This window comes from Danaus plexippus (assembly GCF_018135715.1).
Source record: "Danaus plexippus chromosome 22 unlocalized genomic scaffold, MEX_DaPlex mxdp_27, whole genome shotgun sequence".
NCBI lineage: Eukaryota > Metazoa > Arthropoda > Insecta > Lepidoptera > Nymphalidae > Danaus > Danaus plexippus.
The window spans coordinates 2565213-2588202 of NW_026869855.1; the positions used below are offsets into that span (position 1 = coordinate 2565213).

General features: G+C 32.2%; 2 protein-coding genes across 4 annotated transcripts; one reads left to right on the forward strand and one right to left on the reverse strand.

Moving 5' to 3' along the window:
- Positions 1–2229: 2229 nt before the first annotated feature.
- Positions 2230–12470, reverse strand: LOC116773381 (neurofilament heavy polypeptide-like). Of its 3 annotated transcripts, none has more exons than XM_061528722.1 (19): positions 12418–12470; positions 12040–12235; positions 11696–11821; positions 10950–11007; positions 10663–10740; positions 10231–10325; positions 9415–9898; positions 9203–9271; positions 8800–8896; positions 8369–8494; positions 7473–7542; positions 6732–6850; positions 6324–6547; positions 5837–5966; positions 5418–5521; positions 4805–4887; positions 4537–4617; positions 3552–3881; positions 2230–2589 (listed from the first exon to the last, which is right to left on the reverse strand). In XM_061528722.1, exons 1-19 carry the CDS (start codon positions 12426–12428, stop codon positions 2458–2460), a joined length of 2613 nt encoding a protein of 870 aa, XP_061384706.1. In that variant the 5' UTR covers positions 12429–12470; the 3' UTR covers positions 2230–2457. The 3 variants fall into 3 exon arrangements, with proteins under 3 accessions (XP_061384706.1, XP_061384705.1, XP_061384707.1); XM_061528721.1 differs by having other exon boundaries at positions 6732–6853; XM_061528723.1 differs by lacking the exon at positions 9203–9271 and having other exon boundaries at positions 6732–6853.
- Positions 12471–12723: 253 nt separating this feature from the next.
- Positions 12724–16151, forward strand: LOC116773621 (myoneurin-like). Its single transcript, XM_032666107.2, has 6 exons — positions 12724–13470; positions 13576–13846; positions 14619–14728; positions 15072–15199; positions 15642–15729; positions 16083–16151. The coding sequence occupies exons 1-6, from the start codon at positions 12864–12866 to the stop codon at positions 16127–16129; spliced, it is 1251 nt and encodes a 416-aa protein (XP_032521998.2). The 5' UTR covers positions 12724–12863; the 3' UTR covers positions 16130–16151.
- The last annotated feature ends 6839 nt before the right edge of the window (positions 16152–22990 follow it).

Sequence of the window (22990 nt, forward strand, 5' to 3'; positions counted from 1 at the left end):
AAGCGGAGGGGGGTTTTGGTCAGTAAGAGTCTGACACTGCCTCTTGCCTCGCCCAGGTCTAGAGGGGTTATTTGATGATTTCCCCTTTATAAAAAAAAACAGAGAAAGCCGCGCTAAAATGCTAGTATTACACCATTTGTACAGCTATCACGATTTCAACGTGAGTTGGAAACCAAAACCCTAAAACATCAATTTAAAAGCATTCAAATGATATCACAATGATCACAACTATCTTGAAAATTGATGTTTTTTTGATATTTAAGACGGTTTCAGTATGAATCTACAAATATCTTAAAATTACTTATGTAGGAAGTGAAAAATATTTTCACTCAGATTTTTAGCTTGAGACGAGTAACTTGAAAACTGATTGTATAATTCATAAATTATAATATAATAATGTTATTTAACTACTACCAAAACATTTTACGGCAGTGGGAGGGGGGAGGGGGGGAGTAAATAAAAGTACAGCATAGAAACGAATACGATTTATTAAAATCTCAGTCTTTTGAAAGCTCGCTATTATATAAATATATACAACAGTATGTACAGCATATTTACAGACACCGCCAGCGACAGACCGCACTCGGCGCGGCGCGGAACAGCCGAAAAGAAAAAGAAAAAACGGGGACAAAATAACATACGTCCAAAAAAAATTACACCAATAAAACTATTATAATCAATGTTTTCATAGTTTATTACGAGACCGCTAACCTAACGGGTTACAAGCTGCGTACAACGCCAGTCGCACGAGTCAACAGTCACGTGACAGCTGTCGTATATAATATTAAAGTTCCCGTCACACGGAACTCGCCTCCGTACATACAGAACATTTCCAAGTGCACAATTCTATCTGAGTGCGACACAAAATATATTGTGAAAAGCTAGTTTTCGAACAACCAACAAGTCCGGCCCGAGTTACAAAACTTATACATAACCGATGAAATTAATATTCCGACATAATTCGAGGCTGGGAATATTAGAATTTATCTGAAAAAGAAACTTAGATACACAATTAACTTATTAAATAACATTATTCAATAGACAAATAAAAAATATACTAGGTCCGCCTCCCACAGCTCTGAATACGGAATAATTCAAACTACCCTCAAACTAACATCCCTAAGCACCTTCATCAACTAATGTGTACAAAAAAACTAACACAGTCTAAACAGAACCTACTTGTATATTGTATATAGGTTTTATGAGAATTCAATATAAATAAGTCCTATTAGTAATTTGTTAATCACAATAGCTTTGCTATAGCAATAGTTGAATAAATTTTTTTTTAACAATTTTCACTTTATGCCAAAATTACATTGTATGAAAATGTCAAGTGTTCGAGGGAAATTGTAATAAAATTTTTTTTAAAACAAAAAAAAATATATACTAAAAATATTAGTATTACATGTAAGAAATATTTATAAGAACCTTAATACATAAAAAAATATACTTAATTTGTTACAAAAAAAAAAAAAAACATCCAGTCAACGTATTAAGACAACAATTATATTTTAATGTGACCTTAGCTCGGAAATGTAAAGAAATCTTATTAAAAAAAAAAATGGTGATTTTTATGCTATTTTCAAAAAAACAAAAAAAATCTTAATCCTAAACAAATGCTATCAAGATATAAAAGCTCGACACATGAAGAAATTTATCGTTTTTATATAAAAATGTGAGTGACAAAGTGTTATTCCTATTATTAAGTCAAAAGTGTGCTAACATATTTTTCTGTTAAATATTAAAACAGCATTCAAAGAAACACAAAAACTATATATATATATATATATATATATATATATATATATATAAAAAAATTATATATATATATATATATATATATATATATAATTTTTTTTTATATATTTTTCTTAACTACAGACAAGGTGAATATCATAATGAAATAGGTTTCGATCCTGTATAACATTAAAAAAATACAGTTTTACTATTTCATATTGAAGAAAAAAAAAAAAAAAAATGTCTACCAAGTTATTGTTTATAAACAGGCGTTATAATTTTTTGACAATATCAATTAGTTTTTCTGTAATCATTGCTGGTAGAAAATAGTTTGATTCAAAATATATATTCGAGATATAACAAAACTTAATTATAGCAACATTCTGGGACGCTTGCTGTCGGGACAAAGTCTTCCAAATAGTTACACGGTTCAATGTTCAGGTGACATTAAAAGCAGTTGATATTATAACTAGACTTGTATTAAAAGTTAAATTTTAAATGTAATTTTTATATTTCAAAAGATATAATTATCATAGTTTATATATAAAATTTGTTATATGAGTCACATACAAAAATGCTATAGATTTTTATTAAATCTTTTCAACATATGTGAGATTAAATTAATATATATATATATATATATATATATATTCATATATATATATATACATGATATTTTTATTGATACACAATAGCTATATATCAAGCCGTCACAATACATTATTTAAGTGTAACACTAAGCCTGCTGGCAGCGACCATTTTCTTGTTGAATTTCTTATAAAACACTTCAGCATCCTTGTTATTCTTGAACGTTATCCGGGCCGATCTATCCTCTTTATCCAATATAAGGTTCTGGAAAAATTTTACTTACACACTATCACTTATAATTATCACACCATAGAGAATGCCATGTTTTTAAAAAAAAGTTTTTATTTTAATTTATTAAAAAAAAAAATTCCGACACATTCTTCTGTGTAATCATTTTTCATATTACAGATGATAATACATTATTATATAAACTATCTTTTAATAGTATCATCGCGTGCAACGGTCTCATATATATATTTTTAATCTACTTAATGGCATTTTCTTTGAGAATTATTTTCATCATTTATAATTAACATTCAATATATATACATATATTTATATAACATACAATTTTTTTTACATAGTAACATTCTTTACAATATTTTTAACATTGTACCGAAAAAAAATAATATATTTCCATATATCAAATAAGAAAAAATCCCCTAGAAATATTTAAAATCAATTATCATAATTTCTGTGTTCGTTGTCACATTCACGTTTGTATATATATATTTTTTATATAATATCTATCATCTTAATTACATCTTATATATAGTGGTTACATTATATATATCACTACATAATACATACGCCACATATATAACAATAAAAATAAAAATATTATTTGAATGCTTTAAATGTATATTATTTTTAATATTATGTAAAAAATATATTTTTCTACTATACGCCGTACTCGCAAGCTATTTCAGTTCATTAACTTATATGACGTGTGAAGTATTATTTTTATTTGACATAGAATACCTCTTTTCATATACTTTTTTTTTTTTAAAGAAAATAGCATCGGCATATTAAATTAAGATCCGGTTTATTAAAGTCGATTTAAAATCTTGAATCCTGTTTAGTAATTTGTTTTCATATTCAAAAAAACTATATCAAAAATAAATTAAATTTTTATTTGGATGTATTTGTAATTCTCATGTATATATATATAATATTTTTCATTATAATATACATTTAAGACACACCAGTATAAATGCCATCATTACCTGTATATCTCCGGCCAAGGTTTTTAATCTCGTGTCCGTCATACCGTAAGGTAAGTTTTCTACGACCGCTATAAGACCAGTTTCATTTTTCACTTTAACGTCTTCATCGGAACTTTCATATTCTATATCCGGCTTGGCTGTACCGATGGCTGTTACCGCCCGGCTGAATATGCCGCCCGGCTGTAGCCGGCTAAACGATTTATCAGTAGGCTGTAGCCGGCTGGACGGTTTATCGTTCGGCTGTATCTTATTCTGTAGTATGACGCGCCGGTTGGTGAATTGTGATTTAGGTTTTTCCGTCTCGCGTTTGTCCTTATCCTGCTTCTGTGTCTGGAAGATGAATTTTATTCGTTACTTATAATGTTACATTTATAAAAGCATCTATCATTATTTTGATATTAGTGATAAAAGAATATATATATATATATATATATATATATATATATATGTGTGTGAAATCCGTCAAAAAAACACAATATTTTAATATAAAATAATAATAATAAAGTAATTCAGTCAACAACAGAGTATTCCAAGTGGAGCTAGTCACAGTTATATCTCTTACGGTAACTTAACAACAAACAATATGAAGCGATTATTTACATAAAATTTACAAATATATCATTTTAATGTGTTTGCAAGTATTTTCTCCTGTCAAAATGTCGGAAATAAACAGAAAAATTTAGATAAGAAAAAAAGCTTAGCTTCAAAACCGCCGCTTCTCTAATGTAAAAATATCTTACTTGTCAGAGTATAAAACCTCAGTGACTATAACATTTTTACTCATAAGTCACAGTAATTTTTTCTGCCTGTCGTTTTTGTATGAACCGGTTGATACACAGTCTATGTAAGATTAACGCATGATATGTAAATTTCATCTATTTTAATTTAAACTATTTTACTAGTAAGAGATAATTATGATAATTTACAACAAAAGCAATTTTTGTAAAGACAGATGACGGGCCACAGTGTATATATATAATCTTACCAGTTTGTCACAGTATACGATCTTCTGTCTCGCTCTAGGCGCGGCTGTGTTGGTCGATTCCGGCTTTTGTTTGGTTTTAGCCTAAAATTGAGAAATATATACATATATTGTTTATTTCCTATCTACATACCGATAAATGATATTAACAAACAAAAAAAATACAAAGTAATTAAATTTTCCTACAATTCAAGACCGAAACATGTAGAACTCTATCATTTTCGTCACACTAAATCATATTTCCGCACTAATCGCGTTCGTGTGAACCAACCTTAACAGTTTTGCTCTCGTTCTTCTCGTTTGCATTATTTTTATTAGCGCCCGTCACTATCGTCCTTCGCGTCGGGGATTTCTCTGCAATGACAATAGAAAATCACTTATATGCACATTTCTTTATATTCTAGATGTATTTATCTTACATTTAATTCAATTAAGAATTAGTTGATTTATTAAATAATAGTGATGTGTGTGATTCTTTTCATTATCAACGTATCACGTCCACGTGTAAATGTCAAATTTTATATTAACAATTATCAAAATACGATTCATTATTTATAAATCAGAATACAGTTTTCATTACTGAAAAAAAAAAATTAAACTAATTTCAGTACATTATTCACATTTCTAAACGGAATTAAAAAAAAATATCTCATGTGGCGACTTTATTTATGCGAAATTGATATTTTTTAAATTCATATTACGAAAAATAAATTTATTCGTAAAATAAAATTCACTCATTAAATAATCCATCTATCTGAATGTTAGAGCCCCGTCAAAATCGGTCCAGCCGTTTCGGAGAGTAAGCGTAACAAACAGACACACAGACATTGGAAAACCATTATTAATCTATCCATTATATGCTTTATATATATTTACATGCATACCTTTCTTATCACCCTTGTCAAACACAATCTTCTGTCTGGGTTTGCTCTCACGGGGAGGTAGTTTAGACCGGAGATCCACTTGGGATGGTTTTGGTGTTTCAACTCTGGAGATAAAATAAAAAATATTATATATATATATATTGCCTCATAACATTTCTCAAAGCCATTCTGTGTGAAAACTATGCCCATTGTGATTATCTTAAAAATTTTACTTTGTTTTAAAGCTTGATCGACGTTTTGTCTTCAGACGTTAAAGTATGTCATATGTTTTTCATAGTTTTTAGAAACCCATAGATTATTGATAGTTAGTGACCAAAGTTCATAGACCTCACATAGCTAGTGATCAATGTTCATAGATCGTTCATAGTTAGTGATCAAAGTTCATAGTCTTCTCATATAATGTCTGTTATTCTACTAACTTGTTTTTTTCTTTGAATCTCCCGCTGTCTTCGTCTGATAGTATATCATCTATGTCGTCTAGTATGAGATCGAGGTCGTCGTCGCTGTCTCGTGGTAGGGGGGGCGTTAGTGGTGGGGGGGTCAAGGTGTCTGAAATATGTTATAATATAATTATTAATAAAATACATATTTTGTTTAACTCTCATATATATTGATAAATAACTCTTGATCTGTGTGCTTAACAGTTTCTCGTTCATACATCTTCATACATTAAAGTATTAACGCGGGTTATTGTGTGAGAGACGGGGAACGCTTCGTATGTAGTGTGACGTAAAAGCGTGTGCTAAGTGTACACTGTACGGACTAATGATATTAAGTTATCTTGGATTTCTCCTTCAACATAACTGTACACAAGATAAAGTTCTATCAAATAAGTACAACAATTAAGGCCGGTTTTTTTCATTTTATATAAAATTCCAGTAAAATAAATATACTAATTTGACTAACCACAAGTTGAATTAGCCTCTGTACGTTCGACTTTGATCGGTGAGCGATCTCTCTTATCGATCTTCTCCGTTTTGATCACTTTCTCCGTTTTCTCCGCCTTATCAACCTTCTCCATCTTCTCCGGAGTCTTCCTTGTTGTATCTGGTATATTCTGTTCTGGTAACACCGCCGGCTTGACGTCTTTCTTCTCTTCTATTTTAACTTCTTTCTCCTGATCTTTGTCTCTGTAAATGTTTATGTAAAAATTTTTATTTATTAGTATATCTATCAGCGTAGTGTCTTAATTATTCGGATATTAATGACTTTTTTTTTAAAGCAAGCCAAGAATAAATAAACTCCTTGTACTACTGTTTATTCTTAGTGAAATATTTCTCTAGTAATGAGATCACAAACATACATATAACATACTTATCAGACAATCTCCTTTGTAACGCGACAGCATTTTTTCTCCTCCTAACTTCCTTAGCACGTAAAACTCTCTCTCTTAACGTCTCCTGCTCTCTTACGCGACGTCTATAATCACTTTCCTGCTAAAATAATTATAATAAATAAGTTTTATCCTATAAGTAATTTTTTTTCTCAAATCATATCCAAAGCATCAATCACATTTTAGGTCCAACGAATCAAGATAAAATATGTAAATATTACTTTTATGTTGTTTGTCTATTGAAGTGAAAAAAAAATGTTAATTTAGTATAGAAAAAAATATATATAAGTCTAGCTTTTGGCGATGGTTTTACCCGTTTATCGATATAAAAATTTTAGTATGAAGTTGCTAGGATCATAATATGTTTAAAAGTAATAATTTTAAGATATTTAATCATCCGTTTATCTGGTCCGTTCGAGCATCGAAACAACTGTACTGAGTATATATGATTAAGTGGTGGTTTGCACTTAAAAGTCTGCTACATATTACTTTTTGCTATATATGTATTTATTTTTTATTTACTTTCCGATATATTATAAAAAAAAACTAAAAAAAAAATGTAACTTTTCTTACATTCAGCAACAAAATATATAAAACTTTATCATTTTTAATACATTTAAATCATATTTTCTTATGAATCATATATATATATATACATATATATATATATATATATATATATATATATATATTTATATACAGTAGGGTTGTGGGTGTCTAACCTCATCTGTTCTTCGTCTATCAGGGCTCCGTGCACGTTCAGGGCTGCGACGAGGGGACGGTGACCGCATCCTGAAATGTGCATTACATCATGAGATAATATTTACTACTACAAGACGAAACCTCTCATCATTCCATGGATTCACAGTGCGGGTACCGGGTCCATCGTTGTAGGGAGAGGAGCTTCAATAGCGCCTGGGACTTGCGACCCAGGTGTAGGTTTAAGGCCCCTATCTAACGCGTTAAACGCTCACCTCCACCGTCTAAGTTCCTCTCTCTACCTAACCAAATTTGAAACGAACCTGCTAGGGCTGTCTTCGACGCACGTTCCAAGAATGACCTGATGCTGGTTCTACTATACGTCAAGTTACGAGACATCGTATGGACTCGGAAAAAGGTAATTCACATTGTATTATGTGAGCGTTTTCTCTATAACTATTCATGATATTTAATTTTTTTTTTGATATAATAAAAATTATATTTGTCTGTAAATTAATTAATTGAAATTTTTGTTCTGTCGCTAACTTTAAAATTTACTATGATCATCATCATCATCATCAGCCTATCGGAGCCCACTGCTGAGCAAAGGCTTCCTATCACATGGAGAAGGTTAGAGCATTAACCACCATGCTTACGCTTGCTCAAGGCGGATTGGCGGTATCAAACTTATACTTTGAAATTATAAGTCCAGGATTCCTTTGATATTCACCTTCAGCTGATTAGTAGTGTCTGAATACTCTTAGAAAGTACTTATAGACTCGGAATAAATCACATTGGTACTCGCCAGGATTCGAACCGGCGACCTCACGCATGAGAGGCGATCCTTTATCCTATAGACCACCACGGCTATATAGCATATTTAATTATGTTATACATAATAGTCAATGTTTGTATGTACCGTCTCCTGAGACCAGCCCTGTTAGCGTTGATGAATTCTTCCTGTCTCCTAAGCAGATCATCATCAGACCTTCGGCTGGACCGCGCCAGCTCGTTCTCGATCTCAATAGTCGTATTTTCTATATACCTGTTAACAAATTATAATTATTTTTTATATAAACGCCTGACATAATTTTAATGCAATTCTGTTTTCTCTCTAGATTACGGTTTACAAATTAACCTATTCTCTATACATAGAATATATTAGACTAAACAGAATATATAAATATATAATATAACTTTAATTAAGCAGATTGTGACTTGAAAATTTTGGGTAATATTTTTTTTTAACATCATATGTATCAAAACTACCTATGTCTATAAAATAGCTCACTCTTAGATAGGATAACTATCAGATTTGCGGACTTTTATAGTCTGAAAAAGGTCATTCACCTCATTGGTTCTCTATTCCTTGCCGCTGCCCTTGCCAATGCTTGTCTTTGTTCAGCTATAAACCTTTCAGCGGCCTCATCTACTGGCAACGATGGACCTATGGACAGAAATATATATGTTTCAACTAATTTATATATATATATATATATATATATATAACAATATAAAATCCAATCAAAGTATAGTGCAAAACAAAAACACTACTAAGTTGTAAGAGAAGGCTAAAAAAATTAAAAATATATTAACTACAATATATATGATAAAAACTTAAATAACACACACACTACATATTTTATTAGTACGATGGTATCAGGAACCTACTGTTTCGTAGTCGGTTAAAACTAAATACGCAAGTGCAAAACACAAAGCCAAACTCAAGCAAGCTGATATTGTATGTATTTACCGAATTTCGCTTCCAAAGTAGGACTAACCGGCGGTGTCTTAATGATCCGAGTCGGTATGTAGGCGAGCCCTAACGAATCAACCGTACTCATATATATGTGTATATATACATTAATAAAATAAACTTGTATGATAAATCTGTAGTTTTTGTCATTAGAGCATATGTATTAAGAGAATAACTTATATATGTTAGGGTAACATTTAAAATTTTACCTTCGACGGGAGGTTGAAAATTCCCTTTGAAGTGCGGATTGATCAAAACCTTCTTCCCAGGTGGTAAGTTTGGCGGCAGTGGCACTGGTAGCATTCTCACTTCCGGTTCCTTGACCGGCATTGGCATCGGCATCGGCTGGCGGATTGTCACTTGTGGCATTTGATTGGTGTTGATGATCTCGCGCATTGGCGGAAACCTTGGGTTGTAGGTTGGACGTTGGTAGAACATTGGTCCAGGATTTGGCAGAACGTTGGCCATTTCCGGCCTACTGTCGGTGTTGGGTCTGAATTGGAAATTTTGGAAGTTCTGGTTATATGGCCCGTCCATAGGCAGTTCCTGTGATAGAATTGGTCTTTCCGGTGAGATCTCCGGTCCCATTGGTATGTCGGGGCGTATGTCCGGTATATCTGGCCTTATTTGTGGATTTATGTTCTGAGGTCGCATCGGCGGTGCAAACGCAGGTCTTGGATTGTTGAAATTTCCCTGGAGAAAAAAAAATAATAATATTTTATTCTACATTCTTTCTAAAAGACTTAATGACTTTCTGATGTGAATAAAAATTTCTTTATTGAATAAAATACGTTATGACTCTCACATATATTTTATTTATTCAGTTTTAGCTTTATACACACATGAATATTGGTAACTAATAAGTATGTTTTGAAAATCAAAATTTGAATCATTGATTCATTCATCTAGTATATGTCTAGACAGATTTTAATGAAACTACCTATTTTTGTAGGTGTTATTTTCCAATAAAGTTTTTTTTCCTGTAAAGGCATGTTTCCCATAATAAGTTTACAGAACATACTAACCCTGTAATTGTATCGTCTGTAAGGTTTATAGGACCTGTTCGGGTTACGCCAGGCGCGCCCCCTACCGGGAAAACTGTTCGGAACGAACACTTTATCTGAAAATTTAACAATAAATATTGATTATTTCGTTATATCAAATTTACATATGTAATATTCATAAAACTAATTGTCATTTAGAAACAAATGTTCAAATCAATCTCTATTTACATCAGCTACATATCACTGGAAATCACATCAAAATAGTGACAACAGTTACCGAGATATAGTGGATTAAGACAGACGGATAGAATGTATATATATGTATATACATTCAGGGGAAAGCAGTTTTTACATACAGACACCATATATTTATGTATTTGTATATACGTGGTGAGGTTAGTTTTATTAACATATATATATATATATATACATATATATATAATATATATTTACCTAATGAATCCGGTATATTTCTTGGTAATGCAGATCTCTGTGAACGATTTTCAGCCGTTCTTTCCTGATTCTCGACATCTACAAATATAAAAACATATTTTTTTTACTGTACTACAGATATAGATATATATTAATTTAATTATAACATTATCTTGATATCATTAAAGCTAATGTTTCTCAAACCGATGCCTCACATATGACAAAATAAAAAACTTCCACACCTTTAAATATAATTTTATGTACAAACATTGCACAAACATACATATAGTTTCAATTAATAAACTTACTTGGAGTCTCTGTCGCTTCCGATGGCACAATCTGCGGTGATTCAATCGGTGTCGCTGGCTGTATATATAATAACTTATTAAATTACTGAACTTAATTTAATAACAACATAATTTTATATATATCTGTGTATCTTTTATGTTTATTTAGTTCCTACACACAGAAAACATATGAGATGATTCCCTATATATGTAAGTCATTCAAAGAGTTTTTAAGCATATTTCTGTAAGCTATTGATAAAACTCATAGAAAGTCATGGGATATGTTTAGTTTAAAATATAATACTATTGAATTTCAAAACATATAACATAGAAAATATAAAAATATCATTGTTTTTTTTATAAACAACTACACATTATCACAATCTTTGTATAAAAAGAAATATTTTCAGAGAACAAGAGTATTTAATGCTGATATTCTCATAACAATTAGTCAAGAATGTGAAAATTGCTAAATATTTAAGATGGCTGAAATACTAAAACAATAAAAATCATTGACGTCGACGGGATCATAGAAAAAAATACCGTTGTGTCATGGATATAACATAAAACACAAACGACATGCTGGCATCGGAAAAACATTAACATTTTTATGTTCCGAACTAGAATGAAAAGTATATCTATAAAGATATAAATTGTATGTATTTCTATATAACAGAAACTCTATATATAAAAAAATTCTTAATACTGTGAGATGCACAATAACAATTTCATGCTTATTATGTATTGCTTGTTAGATATTTACTTACAATGGCTGGTGGTACAGCTTGCTCTTGTTCAAATGTATCCCTGTACGGAGTGTAAGACTTTGTGTTTGGAACTTCTACCATAATATTCGGTACAACACTTTCGGAGTCAGGTGCAGTGTAAGATGGCTGTAATTTATAAATTTATACATATCATGATAGCAGTTGAGGGAAACAATACTCAAATATAGTTTTTGTATTACAATCATGTAAACGTCACTTTAATAACGCTTGTTTTTACATTAAGATTGTTTAAGATTCTCATAGGAAATTAATTTTAAATTATTTTAGACAAGAATAACATCGGTTTATGTAAGGAAACTCTTATAAAATATAACGTATAATACCTGAGAGTACTCCAATGTTCCTGAAGAATATTCTGCCGGAACCACTTCTGCTTGTTCTCTGTAAGCATTGGCTGTTGGTACATTTTGAGATGGGCCCCCGTCGTAATCGTCAGCCAAAAGTTGTTCTTCCTCCTCATTGCCAAGGTTATAGTCAGCTAGACTGTGATCTCCTAAGTCATCGCCGAGTAAATCCTCGCTGCGAAAAAACAAAACTTATCGATTTGTACACGCGTATAATACGAACACAATGCAAGAACACTAAATGAAAGGAATCATTATATCTTATACTTTTCAAGCACTCTATTTTACTTCTAGGCGGTTTACAGTAATATATTAATATATGTTATTAATTAAATTATAGAAAGTAAAAATACTAACTTGTCCGACATGTTGTCAAAAATTCTTGCGTTCTATTTTTTTTGTAGCTAATGGGTACAGAATAGAACATACAAATTCATTGTTCAATTTCACAGATTATGAATGTAGCTTATATTTCTAGTGTTTTCATTATATCACCAAATTAATAATAAAATATTTAGAGTATAACTTTATTCATATAATATTCGCAGAATAAGTATATTAAGATAAAGTTTTTAAAATGAATAAAAATTAAAAATTTAAAAATACAATTATGAAATGTCATTGTCATTTAAATAAATGCTATGTTTGACTTATGTCATTACTCATAAGTTACTTTTATTAATTATTACTATTAGTAAAGATTGCAAATCTGTTGCATGAGAGGAGAGAGGAGGAAAGAACGAAGTTAATTGTATATCAATATTTTTACAAATTGTTTGGTATCAATAAATTGTTAGTTCACAATGTCAGAGGACTTAGAGGCAGACGGTGAAATAGAGTTTCTTGAAGAGGACGCTGATATAGTTCAGCAGTGTGTCTATAATAATGAAGATAGTCAGTCTTATTTGGATTCATCCCAATTGATGGTTGTCGAACCGGATGACACGATACAGGAAGAATCGCCGCGGAATACTTTGTTAGTGGAGCGAGTTTCAAACGATCGTCGACGCAGACGGAGGCGGAAAGACGAAGAAGATTCGGATTATAATCCCCATGATGACATGCCGCCTAAGAAGAAGAAACGTCAAGGACGCCCCAGACGTGTGGAAGTGCCCGTCAGGAAAATCGATGCGACAGATCGTGTGCATGTTACTACTAAAACAACAGTTAGGAGATATGAGAAAAACCGTAAGAAAATGGACATACGGATCCCGGATTATGAGGATCCGCTGTGTTTACCGGTTCGTGCGCTATTGAAAGAGGAGGGCAATGTGCAGAAATTGAAAAATTGGAATAATCTCTGCTTAGAACATTTCAGAAATTATGATTTGCCGTTGAGAGCAGACAAGGAAGAAACAGTGGCTTCGAAACGGACTGTTGTACTTCGAAATCTTTATAATAATATGACTGGTAGGTAATTAACATTATATATATAAAATTTATATTAGAATTTAAATTATAAATGAAAAATAACAGTGGCTTTTATATAATGTGACCATCATAACATAATTACAGGCAAAACAGAAACTACGATGCACAGCAAAATGTGTGTTGAAAACAGCAAAGGTGTGAAACGTTCTGAGATTGTACAAGCAGTGTTGCCGAAGTATAGAGAGAAAAAAGTTCTTAATCTGTATAGACTGTTAGAATCCAAAAAACGGAGATCACACAGCTATAAAGAAGAAGTTATATTAACAAAGGAATCAAACAAAGATGTGGAATCGCTTGTAGTCTATAAACGGACAGAGAATCTGTCGTTGGTATACAAGATGTTTGAAAGGAAAGGGTAATTATTTTACAATATTTATATGAAATTATGCAATATTTTATTTTTTGTATTTCTGTACATGTTACACAGAGTATATTTTTTCTATAGCCTGAGTATTATTGGGTCTTTGGCAAAAAAAAAATCTAAAATTCAAATTCAACTGTATACCATGTACATACGGTTTTAGATTGTATGGTTTTTCAGGTGTCACAAAGAATGTATTTGTGACTTTGGTAAAAATTATACACTTATATAATGATATCGAAGATTTTCACGAGTACACATTAAAATAAAACAAATATTTTTTAATTACTATGCGTTTATTATTATTTTAAATACATGCTCCCGATGTTTCGGTTACTTTGCAGCAACCGTGATCCCGGGTAGCCAGATGAAAACAAAAACTCATAGTAAATATGAAAATGTTAGTTTTATTTATATAGTGACGGTTTAATAAAATCTAATCTATATAACATGTACCATAATTAAATAGTATTATCTAAAGCCATTGCTTTGAAATTTATTATAGATTTTGTTATAGCTTTATATTTCAAATTTACTGTAATTTTATATAACTTTCTATTTCATATTGTTAGTATAACTACATTCATAGTCCGGCACATAGAAAGTCTAATAGACATATATAGTCTAATAGACATATAAAATATAATGATTGGCCATAAAGGTGCAAGATAATTTTATTTTTTTTTAGTATTTATACTAAAAAGTTTTAAAGTAAATATAAAGAAAATCATTATATTTAATGTTTAAAATATATACTTCTTTCCAGAGATACTCCAGAGGAAGATGATAGAAAATATCTTAAAGAAGTTACCTGTTGTAAGATCTGTGCTCCGTGCTACCAAACGTCTTGGAGGGGATTTAATAATAATGACAAGAGTATGAAAATATACCTATTTTATTTAACAAAATTACTTATATGTATATATTATATGCATACGAATATTATGTGTTCATATTTATGAGCAAATAGATTGTTAAATAACATACATTATTGAATTTTAGTTGAAAAATATTGACTAGGTCATAGAAAAAGTTATTATTCCACCTAAATTAATTTTCTAAATCCTGTTACAAAAAAATAGTAATTTTTTTCAACAACATCATTGCCTTTTAATAATAACAGTTTCACATTTGTATGATAACTAATACGCCATCTCATTGTCAGTTAATGGAATGATAAATATTTCTTTGTTTTTCTTAATATTTCTTTATTTTCTAGAAAACATTACGTGTCAGATATGTAAACGTCCATGCATAAGTGTGTACAATCTCCTATCTCATATGAAATGCCACTCGGATGTTGATATAAGGAGATATAAGAGATCTATATCTAGGAGTTTGGCAGATGTAAGTATTAAACCGAAATATAATTACTGAAAAGCCTTATTCTTAACAAGGTTGATATTATTACTTAGAATTTTAAAAAATTTACTAGATTTTTTATTAAACAAATGTAATATAAAATTGATTTTATCCAAAAGTAAGGTGGATTAAGACATAGCTGTTGGCGTTTAATGTGTATTTCATATTAATTTTAGTTGGTTGTATCATAGACTATTTGCAAGAAAAAGAATTTTCTTAGAAATAGAGGGATAAACAAAATTAAATAGTTGTATTTGGCGATATAACTAGTTTTATTAGTCAAGCACTATTTAGTTTTAATAAAACTATCTCGATATAATAAAATATGCCAACAAACAAAACATTTTGATTAATTACTTACACATCGTTTCTTTATCACACTATTAAAATATTTATCTTATTAATAATCTGATATATATTATTTAAGGCTGTTGAATACCACTATAAGTGCAGAATATGTCAAGAACAATTCCTCAGCATACGGGATCTCAGGATACATGTGAACAAACATAAAGGTATATATTAATTTTAGATTATACATCCAACTAAACAAGATAAATTTTGTTAACAACCTTAAGATTTGTTTACAAAATTTATCATGTTTCGATATTGCTTGAAAAGTATAAAATAATCTTATTGTCTTTATATATTTATCTAGATTTGATATAGAATTATTCATCTTGTGTTATTTCTTTTTTATTAGTACATATTTCTTTATATTAGTATTTGATAAATCTGTGCAGTGTATACTTTTAAATTTGTTTAAATTGTTTTAGTCACAATAAAATATCATTATTAATAGAGTTAAAGCTCATAATGACATGTATAATGATGGTAATGAGAACTATAAAACTATTTTTTTTTTCAGGTACGGAAACATTTATGTGTGAAGTTGGAAATCATCTGACGAATTGATGCTAATAAATTGTTGAAAGAATATTTAGTTTCATTCCATATTTTAAGTGAAACAAAATGCAGTTTACGTTTAGACAGAATAATGAAATAAATGAAACAGCTTTCTGTGTAACATGATTTATTTCAAACAGATTTTTTAAGCACTGCTTGTTTCATAGCCACCTTTTCTATAAATACAAATTTTTTCCCATCACAAGTTTTTGATAACTACGTCATATTTTTCATACTCGCACATACCTATGGTTACATTATTCAATTCTATCATTATTAGTAGCAATTCAATAAGAATTACGAGCTCACTAACGGGCTCACTAGGAATAGGTTCGTCGTAAATTGTACGCGGTAGAAGTGGGAGCGAGAGGTATAACGGCTAAATCTCTCTACATTCTGCAACCTACAAAAATACTTGGGCCTGTCCAGAACTAGTATCAATTCATTCTTGGAACATGCGTCGAAGGCGGCCCTAGTAGGTTCGTTTCAAATTTGGTTAGGTAGAGAGAGGAGTTTGGACGGTGGACGTGAGCGTTTAGCGCCCGTTAGATAGGACCCTTAAATCTACACCTGGGTCGCAAATCCCTGGCACTGTTGAAGCTCCTCTCCTTGCAACGATGGACCCGGCACGCGCACGGCGAACCCATGGAATGAGGAGAATATTCGTCTAAGGTTTTTCTTTTCGCACTTTTACTCAATTAAACTATAACCTAATATAATTCCAGGGTCAGAAAAAATATAAGCGACTCATATATATAACTTTAAATAGGATAAGTAATTTTTTAGACTATGGCTTCATTCGAACCGGAGTCATGGAATATTTCGCCAATGTCAACGTTTTTAATTTTTATTTGTTGGACGCATTATAATCTTGAGTCGTGTTGAGGAAACGCCAAGGAATTTCTTGAAGGAAATACAGGTGTTTATTTAATAATTATTATTTTTTTAGAGAAAAACTGAAAAATCTTTATTCCTTGTAATGTTACTGGAAAGTGGAAACTGCTTCTTTTTGTTTGACTTCCATCGGAATACAGATTAAAAAAATTTACTGTTAGCATCATTAAATGTGACATTATACACAATTAATTATTTACATCAAAATATTTAATATAATATATTCATCTAGATTATAGATATTTTTTCATATTGACTAAATTTTTCAAATGTCACACAATTTCGTGTGTGATTATTTAAACATTAAAACTGACATTCCATTGCTTTGAAAATAAGTACTACAAAGTCGTGATGTTTTATCCTTACAATAAAAAAATAATAATATTTTTTCATTAAATTAAAATTCACATAACAAAATAATCCACAAGAAAAGTGTGAATGAAGGCATGACCTTGGAAAAGAAAATACTACTTTTATTTGTCCCTCATTTATATGAGTGTAGTAGCTATAGTATTCTAGTTCTAGTGTATCGTAATTTTCAAACAAATTTCAATAGAATTCTATATAAATTAAAAAAATTACTATGATAAGTTATTAAATATATAATAATTTATAATTATATTCAATTTAGTATGTTTTCAAGTTCGGTAAAATTTCACAGTTGAATTATTTTTGTGACATTTGTTTTAATACCTATAATATTGTTTCGTCTTTAATTATTACTTACTTATCCGCAAAATACTGTAAATAACATTGTATTGTTACCAATTCAAGTTACATACGACCACATTAAACAGTTTATTCATAGACACTGTATTATAAAAACAACTGTTTTAAGCTAACCCTATAATTTTATCCGTGTCTTGTCATAATTAAGTAACAACCCCGTTGAAATCCATAATTAAAGCTCCCCTATTTGAGTAACGTAATTGAATATATTACTATGGCAACCCTATGTTTGCCTGTCTCTAATATGAGTTTTGATTTATTCTATATTTGAACTGAAAAACTTATTTAAATCATGATGATGTTTTATGCCATATTATAAAAGTTATACATGTAATTTATTAATGAAGTTTAATTTTGATATAAACTATTGGCAGATAATTGTAACATGATAATATATATTTGTTAATAATTTGATATTATGAAAGAAGTAAAGGTCCAACACATAAATCCAACATGTTCGTAACTAAATCCCACCCTGACTTACCCCAACACAATATAATCGACTATCACCCCAAAGTTCATTGACATCTGACTGTGACATCGATATCAGACGGAAATGAGATTTTGTGATAATAACGCTGTGTGGATTAGGTATAAAATGACTGATTAGAATATGTTAAAAATGTACAAAGATATTATTTTTATTAAATCGGAAATTACATGTATATAAAATTTTAAACAATTACGCATACGCGAATTTAATATGTTTTTTATCTAATTAATATTGTTTGCGTACACAAATTAAAATAGAACTGATTTTAAATCATGAATTGTACCAGGAACTCAATTCAAACTTTCGAGTTTCTTCCATCAGTGCGTGTGACAGATAATCAATAAAACTCAAATTACGTTTTCTATTAATAGAATTCACTACGAAGCAAAGGTTTATAATTCGTCCGTAGTAAACTTTATTTTCTTTTATGTAGTTAAAATATTTGTCATATATTAATATATACAACTCACGATGTTTTTTAATTTAATGTTATCATTGATTAATAATGATAAATAATTGACGTAAAAAAACCAAACAGTTTTTTCGTTGAGTATTCCACTGAACAGCAATTACCGATTTTCTTAGTGATGTCTTTTCCATGCAATCAGGGTGGTGGTTGTTTAGTTATCAGTCAATTTTTTAAATTGTCATTATTTCGTTCTTCGTATGAAGTAAATGTTGTGCCTGACTACTGAAACGTAGAAGCAGGGTGAATATTATAAAACACTTTTTAAAGGTTAAGGAAAGGTTGATTCAAATAGTTAAATTGTCGATAAAACAAATAGATTATTTAAGGGCGATTGTAATCAGGATTTATATGAGTAGTAAAATGGATATAGTATGTAATCCATAAGAGATAGATACATGCAGCCGCGGATTTTTCTGTAGATCTTTATCAGGTACACAATTCCACCATACATTATTTTGTAATATCTCTTAGGTTTCAAGCAGCGTTGTCGTTAAAAGCTCCCAGACGGCGCATTTTTTCCCGACATCTTCAACAAATATCGTTAATGTACACGTAATCAAATACAAAAACTTAACAAATTATATATCTTCCTAGAGAATCACGCTATCGAGTACTTTTTCAGTATACATCGAACAGGCAGACAGACCGACGCCACGGGGGACTTTGTTTTATAATATGCATTGAAGCCGTCATAATCGGAACAGATATAAATTATCTTATAACAAAAGTGCCTATTTCTATTCTATTTACAAAAAAAAGTATAATTGTATTAATACTGAATATTTTTATGAATATTTTTCGATATATTTTTCTATTAATTCTAATTTACACTGTTATTACAGAATAACAAATAGTTTTACAGTAACTATTTGATTATCGCTATCTTATCTGTCATATAGTTTTGACAGTATTCTATCAAGACAATATAAAAAAGTTTCTATATTATATATATTCTTTTTTTATATAATCATATCAGCCATGACCAATAAAAGACAGACGGTGTTACAATAATTTATTATTATTAACTGTCACTCCTATGATAAATTTTGGAGGGGTGTTGGGACACAATATCGTGGCATATGTCTTTAAGAGGCAGTATCAACGGTACCTTTAAGTTACATAGATATCAAAAATATATTTTGAAAAGTCGTTATTATGATTTTAAAATTTCTTATTAATAATTTAATTTTTAAACCAAATATAAAAACCTAGCAACTGTCAATAGTAATTTAAAATTTTATATATGAAGTAACTTTCTGACTAATTTCAATTTTTTTTAAACATGCCGCTTTTTAAAGATACCGTATAAAGTCTAGTTAGTACCAATATTATAAATACGATTTTAAACGAGATAATCATAGCAGATGAAATATAGGCGAAGTATTATAGAAAATCAGTGACTTAAATGTATTTTACGAGAAGCACCAATTTAAATAAAAAAATATTTTCTGTTTTTCTCCAACGGTTATAGGTATATTGGTGCTTTCCATTAACTGCTATCTCTATATATATATATATAACAATTCGTTTGTGTGTGTATCTTGAGTTTTGTGTTTGAGTTCAATACTTTCTATTTATGTTATATTGTTAAGTATTTACTTTTCCGTGTTCATAAAACCTATAAGGAAGAAGCCTATATAATTGTTTTTTCTATGTTATGTGTTTTACTAATAATTTTTTTCTGTATATTTACCTTTAGCTTTGTAGCGTTATACATAACGAGCATTGACTGTCTTCATTCATAAATTATAGCTGCGATTCGTCCGTTGAGCGAGTTGCCATCACCCTTTTCCTACCTTTTCCTCTCCGCCTTCCACAATCAAGGTCGGCAATGGATTTGCAGAATCCCTTATGTTCAAGATGTCCATGGGCGACCGTGACTATCCGGTACACCGTCTGCTCTTTTGCCGCCTTTCAAATAAAAAACAAATATCTTCGTTCATGGTAGCATTAACGTAGGTTATTTAATAGGCAACACTCCGTATGTTGTGTCACGAAATAAACTTATGCTAAACATATTGTTTTCAAATTTGTGGACCCAAATGAGAAAGGTTGAGACGTAGTCCAAAAACTTTTTAATATTTTTTCCGAATCGAAACATCAAAAATAATTGCGATTGTCAGATCAATCAATCTGTCATTTGTCAATCTGACAATCGCAAAGAACTTAAAAATAATGATTATTATCATAACTTTTGATTTAAATAAACTGAACCACCACACACAATGCAGCCATCACCACATATGGTTATATTATTTTCATCTGATGCCAATAATGTATGGAATCATAACGTTCTATTTTCTTTTGAGTATCAATACTTCATTTTAAGTCGAAATCTTTGAGCCTTACTTTGTTATTTTAATGGCTGCGTTTTGACCGATGAGTGAGAGAGCCGCTTGCCCTTTCCCTTTTCCTAGCATTTCCTCTCCCCTTTCCACAACCGAGGTTGGCAACGCATCCACAACATTCCTTATGTTACAGATGTCCGTGGGTGACGATGACTACCATAAATTAGGCAGGCCGTAGGCCGTCTGCTCATTTGCTAACTTCATGTAATATGTACGAAAGCTTCACTAATTCATATATTGTTATTCCTATTATGTTATTATATTATAGTTTCCTTTTATTAGGATTTAATTTAGAAAATATATAATGAAAAATTCATCGACGCGAACTACGGTCGTCGTTAAGTATAATCCTAAATCTAGGGTCAGTCAAAGAATCTTGATAGAAATGTTGGATGCTGTTTTGAAAAGTATATCGAAAAATGTAAATAAAAAAATTGTGCACGTAATTTTTTAAATTAAAGCATTAGGCTAGGCTAGGCTAGGCTTGAGTCTCGCTCGAGCCGTTGCAGGGTACGGACGTCGTTTTTCGTTTCTGCTTTTCGTTTGCTTTCGTGTTTGTTAGAAGTTGTTGTGAGTGTGGTTGAGATGATGAGTGAGAGAGAGTATGATGGTGGGGGGGGTTCCCGGGGGGAAATACCGGGTAAGGAGATGAAGGAGAGTGTGTTTGCGGATGACTCAATGTCATCGCGCCCGGAATCGGTGTTAGGAGCCAAACGGCTGTTCTCGGACGTATCTGGTTCCGACACCGAGACCGGGGGTGGGATGTTTCGGGGTCCGGTAGTGTCGGGAAGGCGGGGCCGCGGCCGTACGCTGGCGAGAGCCCGCAAATTTTTAAGGGAAAGGAAGGAGGAGGAGTCGGAGGCTGCCTTCGACTCCTGCCTCGAAAAGAGGCTCCGAAAGGAGAGTGACGGGGGTGGGAAGGCGAAGGGGAAGGGGAGGGAGGTCCCTTTGGACCTGCAAGCAATGGGGGCGGAGGCGATAAAGGTCGAGGCCGAGAAAAGCCTCGACCTTATCAAAGAGTTGGTGGGAAAGAGTAGAAACCTCAAAGGGGGCTACTCGTCCCGAATTATGAAGGCCTCTGCCTTCCTGAGGGAGTCCCTGGATGCGCTCGTATCGCGCACCGAGGCTGAAGAGACCCACCGCCTCAGAGCCGACATTGGTCGGCTCCAGAGGGAGAACGCGGGTCTCAAAGAAGAGGTACGCGCTCACCGTCTCCAATACGAGGAGATGATGAGGGAGAGGGCGGCGGCGGTTAAGGCAGGTGGGCCGGTCGGCCAGGACCAGCTTCAGGCGCTTGAAGCAAACATCGCCAGGTTGGTGGGCAACCTGGTGGATGGACGGCTGACCGCGTTGGAGTCCCGGCTTAGGCGGGAAGAGGTCGCCCGCCCTCCCCTGGCGGGAGATAACTCGGCCGTCGCCATGGCTGCCAGAGCGGCGATCCGCCAGGCGGCCATACAAAGAGGGGCCAAATCCTCAGCCCCTTTACCGGCGTCACCGGCACCGGTAATATTAGTGTCAGAGGATGATTTCCCTTCCCTCCCTGCGCCCTCCAAGGGGAAGGCCAAGAAATCAAAGGGGGGGAAGGAGGTTGCCTGGACCGCCTTCGGTCCATCCACCTCCGGTGGAAGGGCTGAGGCGATAACTGCCGGGGCCGGGGCCGTTGCGGCGGGGTGGACGGAGGTGGTCCGCCGCAAGGCCCTCAAAAAGAAGGAAGTGGTGCCGGTACCCAAAACACCGGCGCCACAACCAAAAAAGAAGGCGGGCCCTAAGGAGGGCCCCAAGAAAGTGGCGCTCCCACGCTCACAGGCCGTAATGTTGAAGTTACGGCCTGAAGCAGCGGCTAAGGGGGCGACCTACTTGTCGGTCCTCTTAAGGGCCGAGAGGGAGGTAAATACGAAGGAGCTGGGTATCGGGCCCCTGAAAATCCGTTCATCGGC

Coding starts and splice junctions, on each gene's coding strand:
- LOC116773621 (XM_032666107.2), top strand. CDS start 12,864: ATGTCAGAGGACTTAGAGGCAGACGGTGAAATAGAGTTTCTTGAAGAG. Junction 13,471..13,575: donor TCTTTATAATAATATGACTG/GTAGGTAATTAA, acceptor ACATAATTACAG/GCAAAACAGAAACTACGATG. Junction 14,729..15,071: donor ATTTAATAATAATGACAAGA/GTATGAAAATAT, acceptor TTTATTTTCTAG/AAAACATTACGTGTCAGATA.
- LOC116773381 (XM_061528721.1), bottom strand. Junction 10,326..10,662: donor AAATATACCGGATTCATTAG/GTAAATATATAT, acceptor TTAAATTTTCAG/ATAAAGTGTTCGTTCCGAAC. Junction 6,854..7,472: donor ATAGACGAAGAACAGATGAG/GTTAGACACCCA, acceptor TAATTATTTTAG/CAGGAAAGTGATTATAGACG.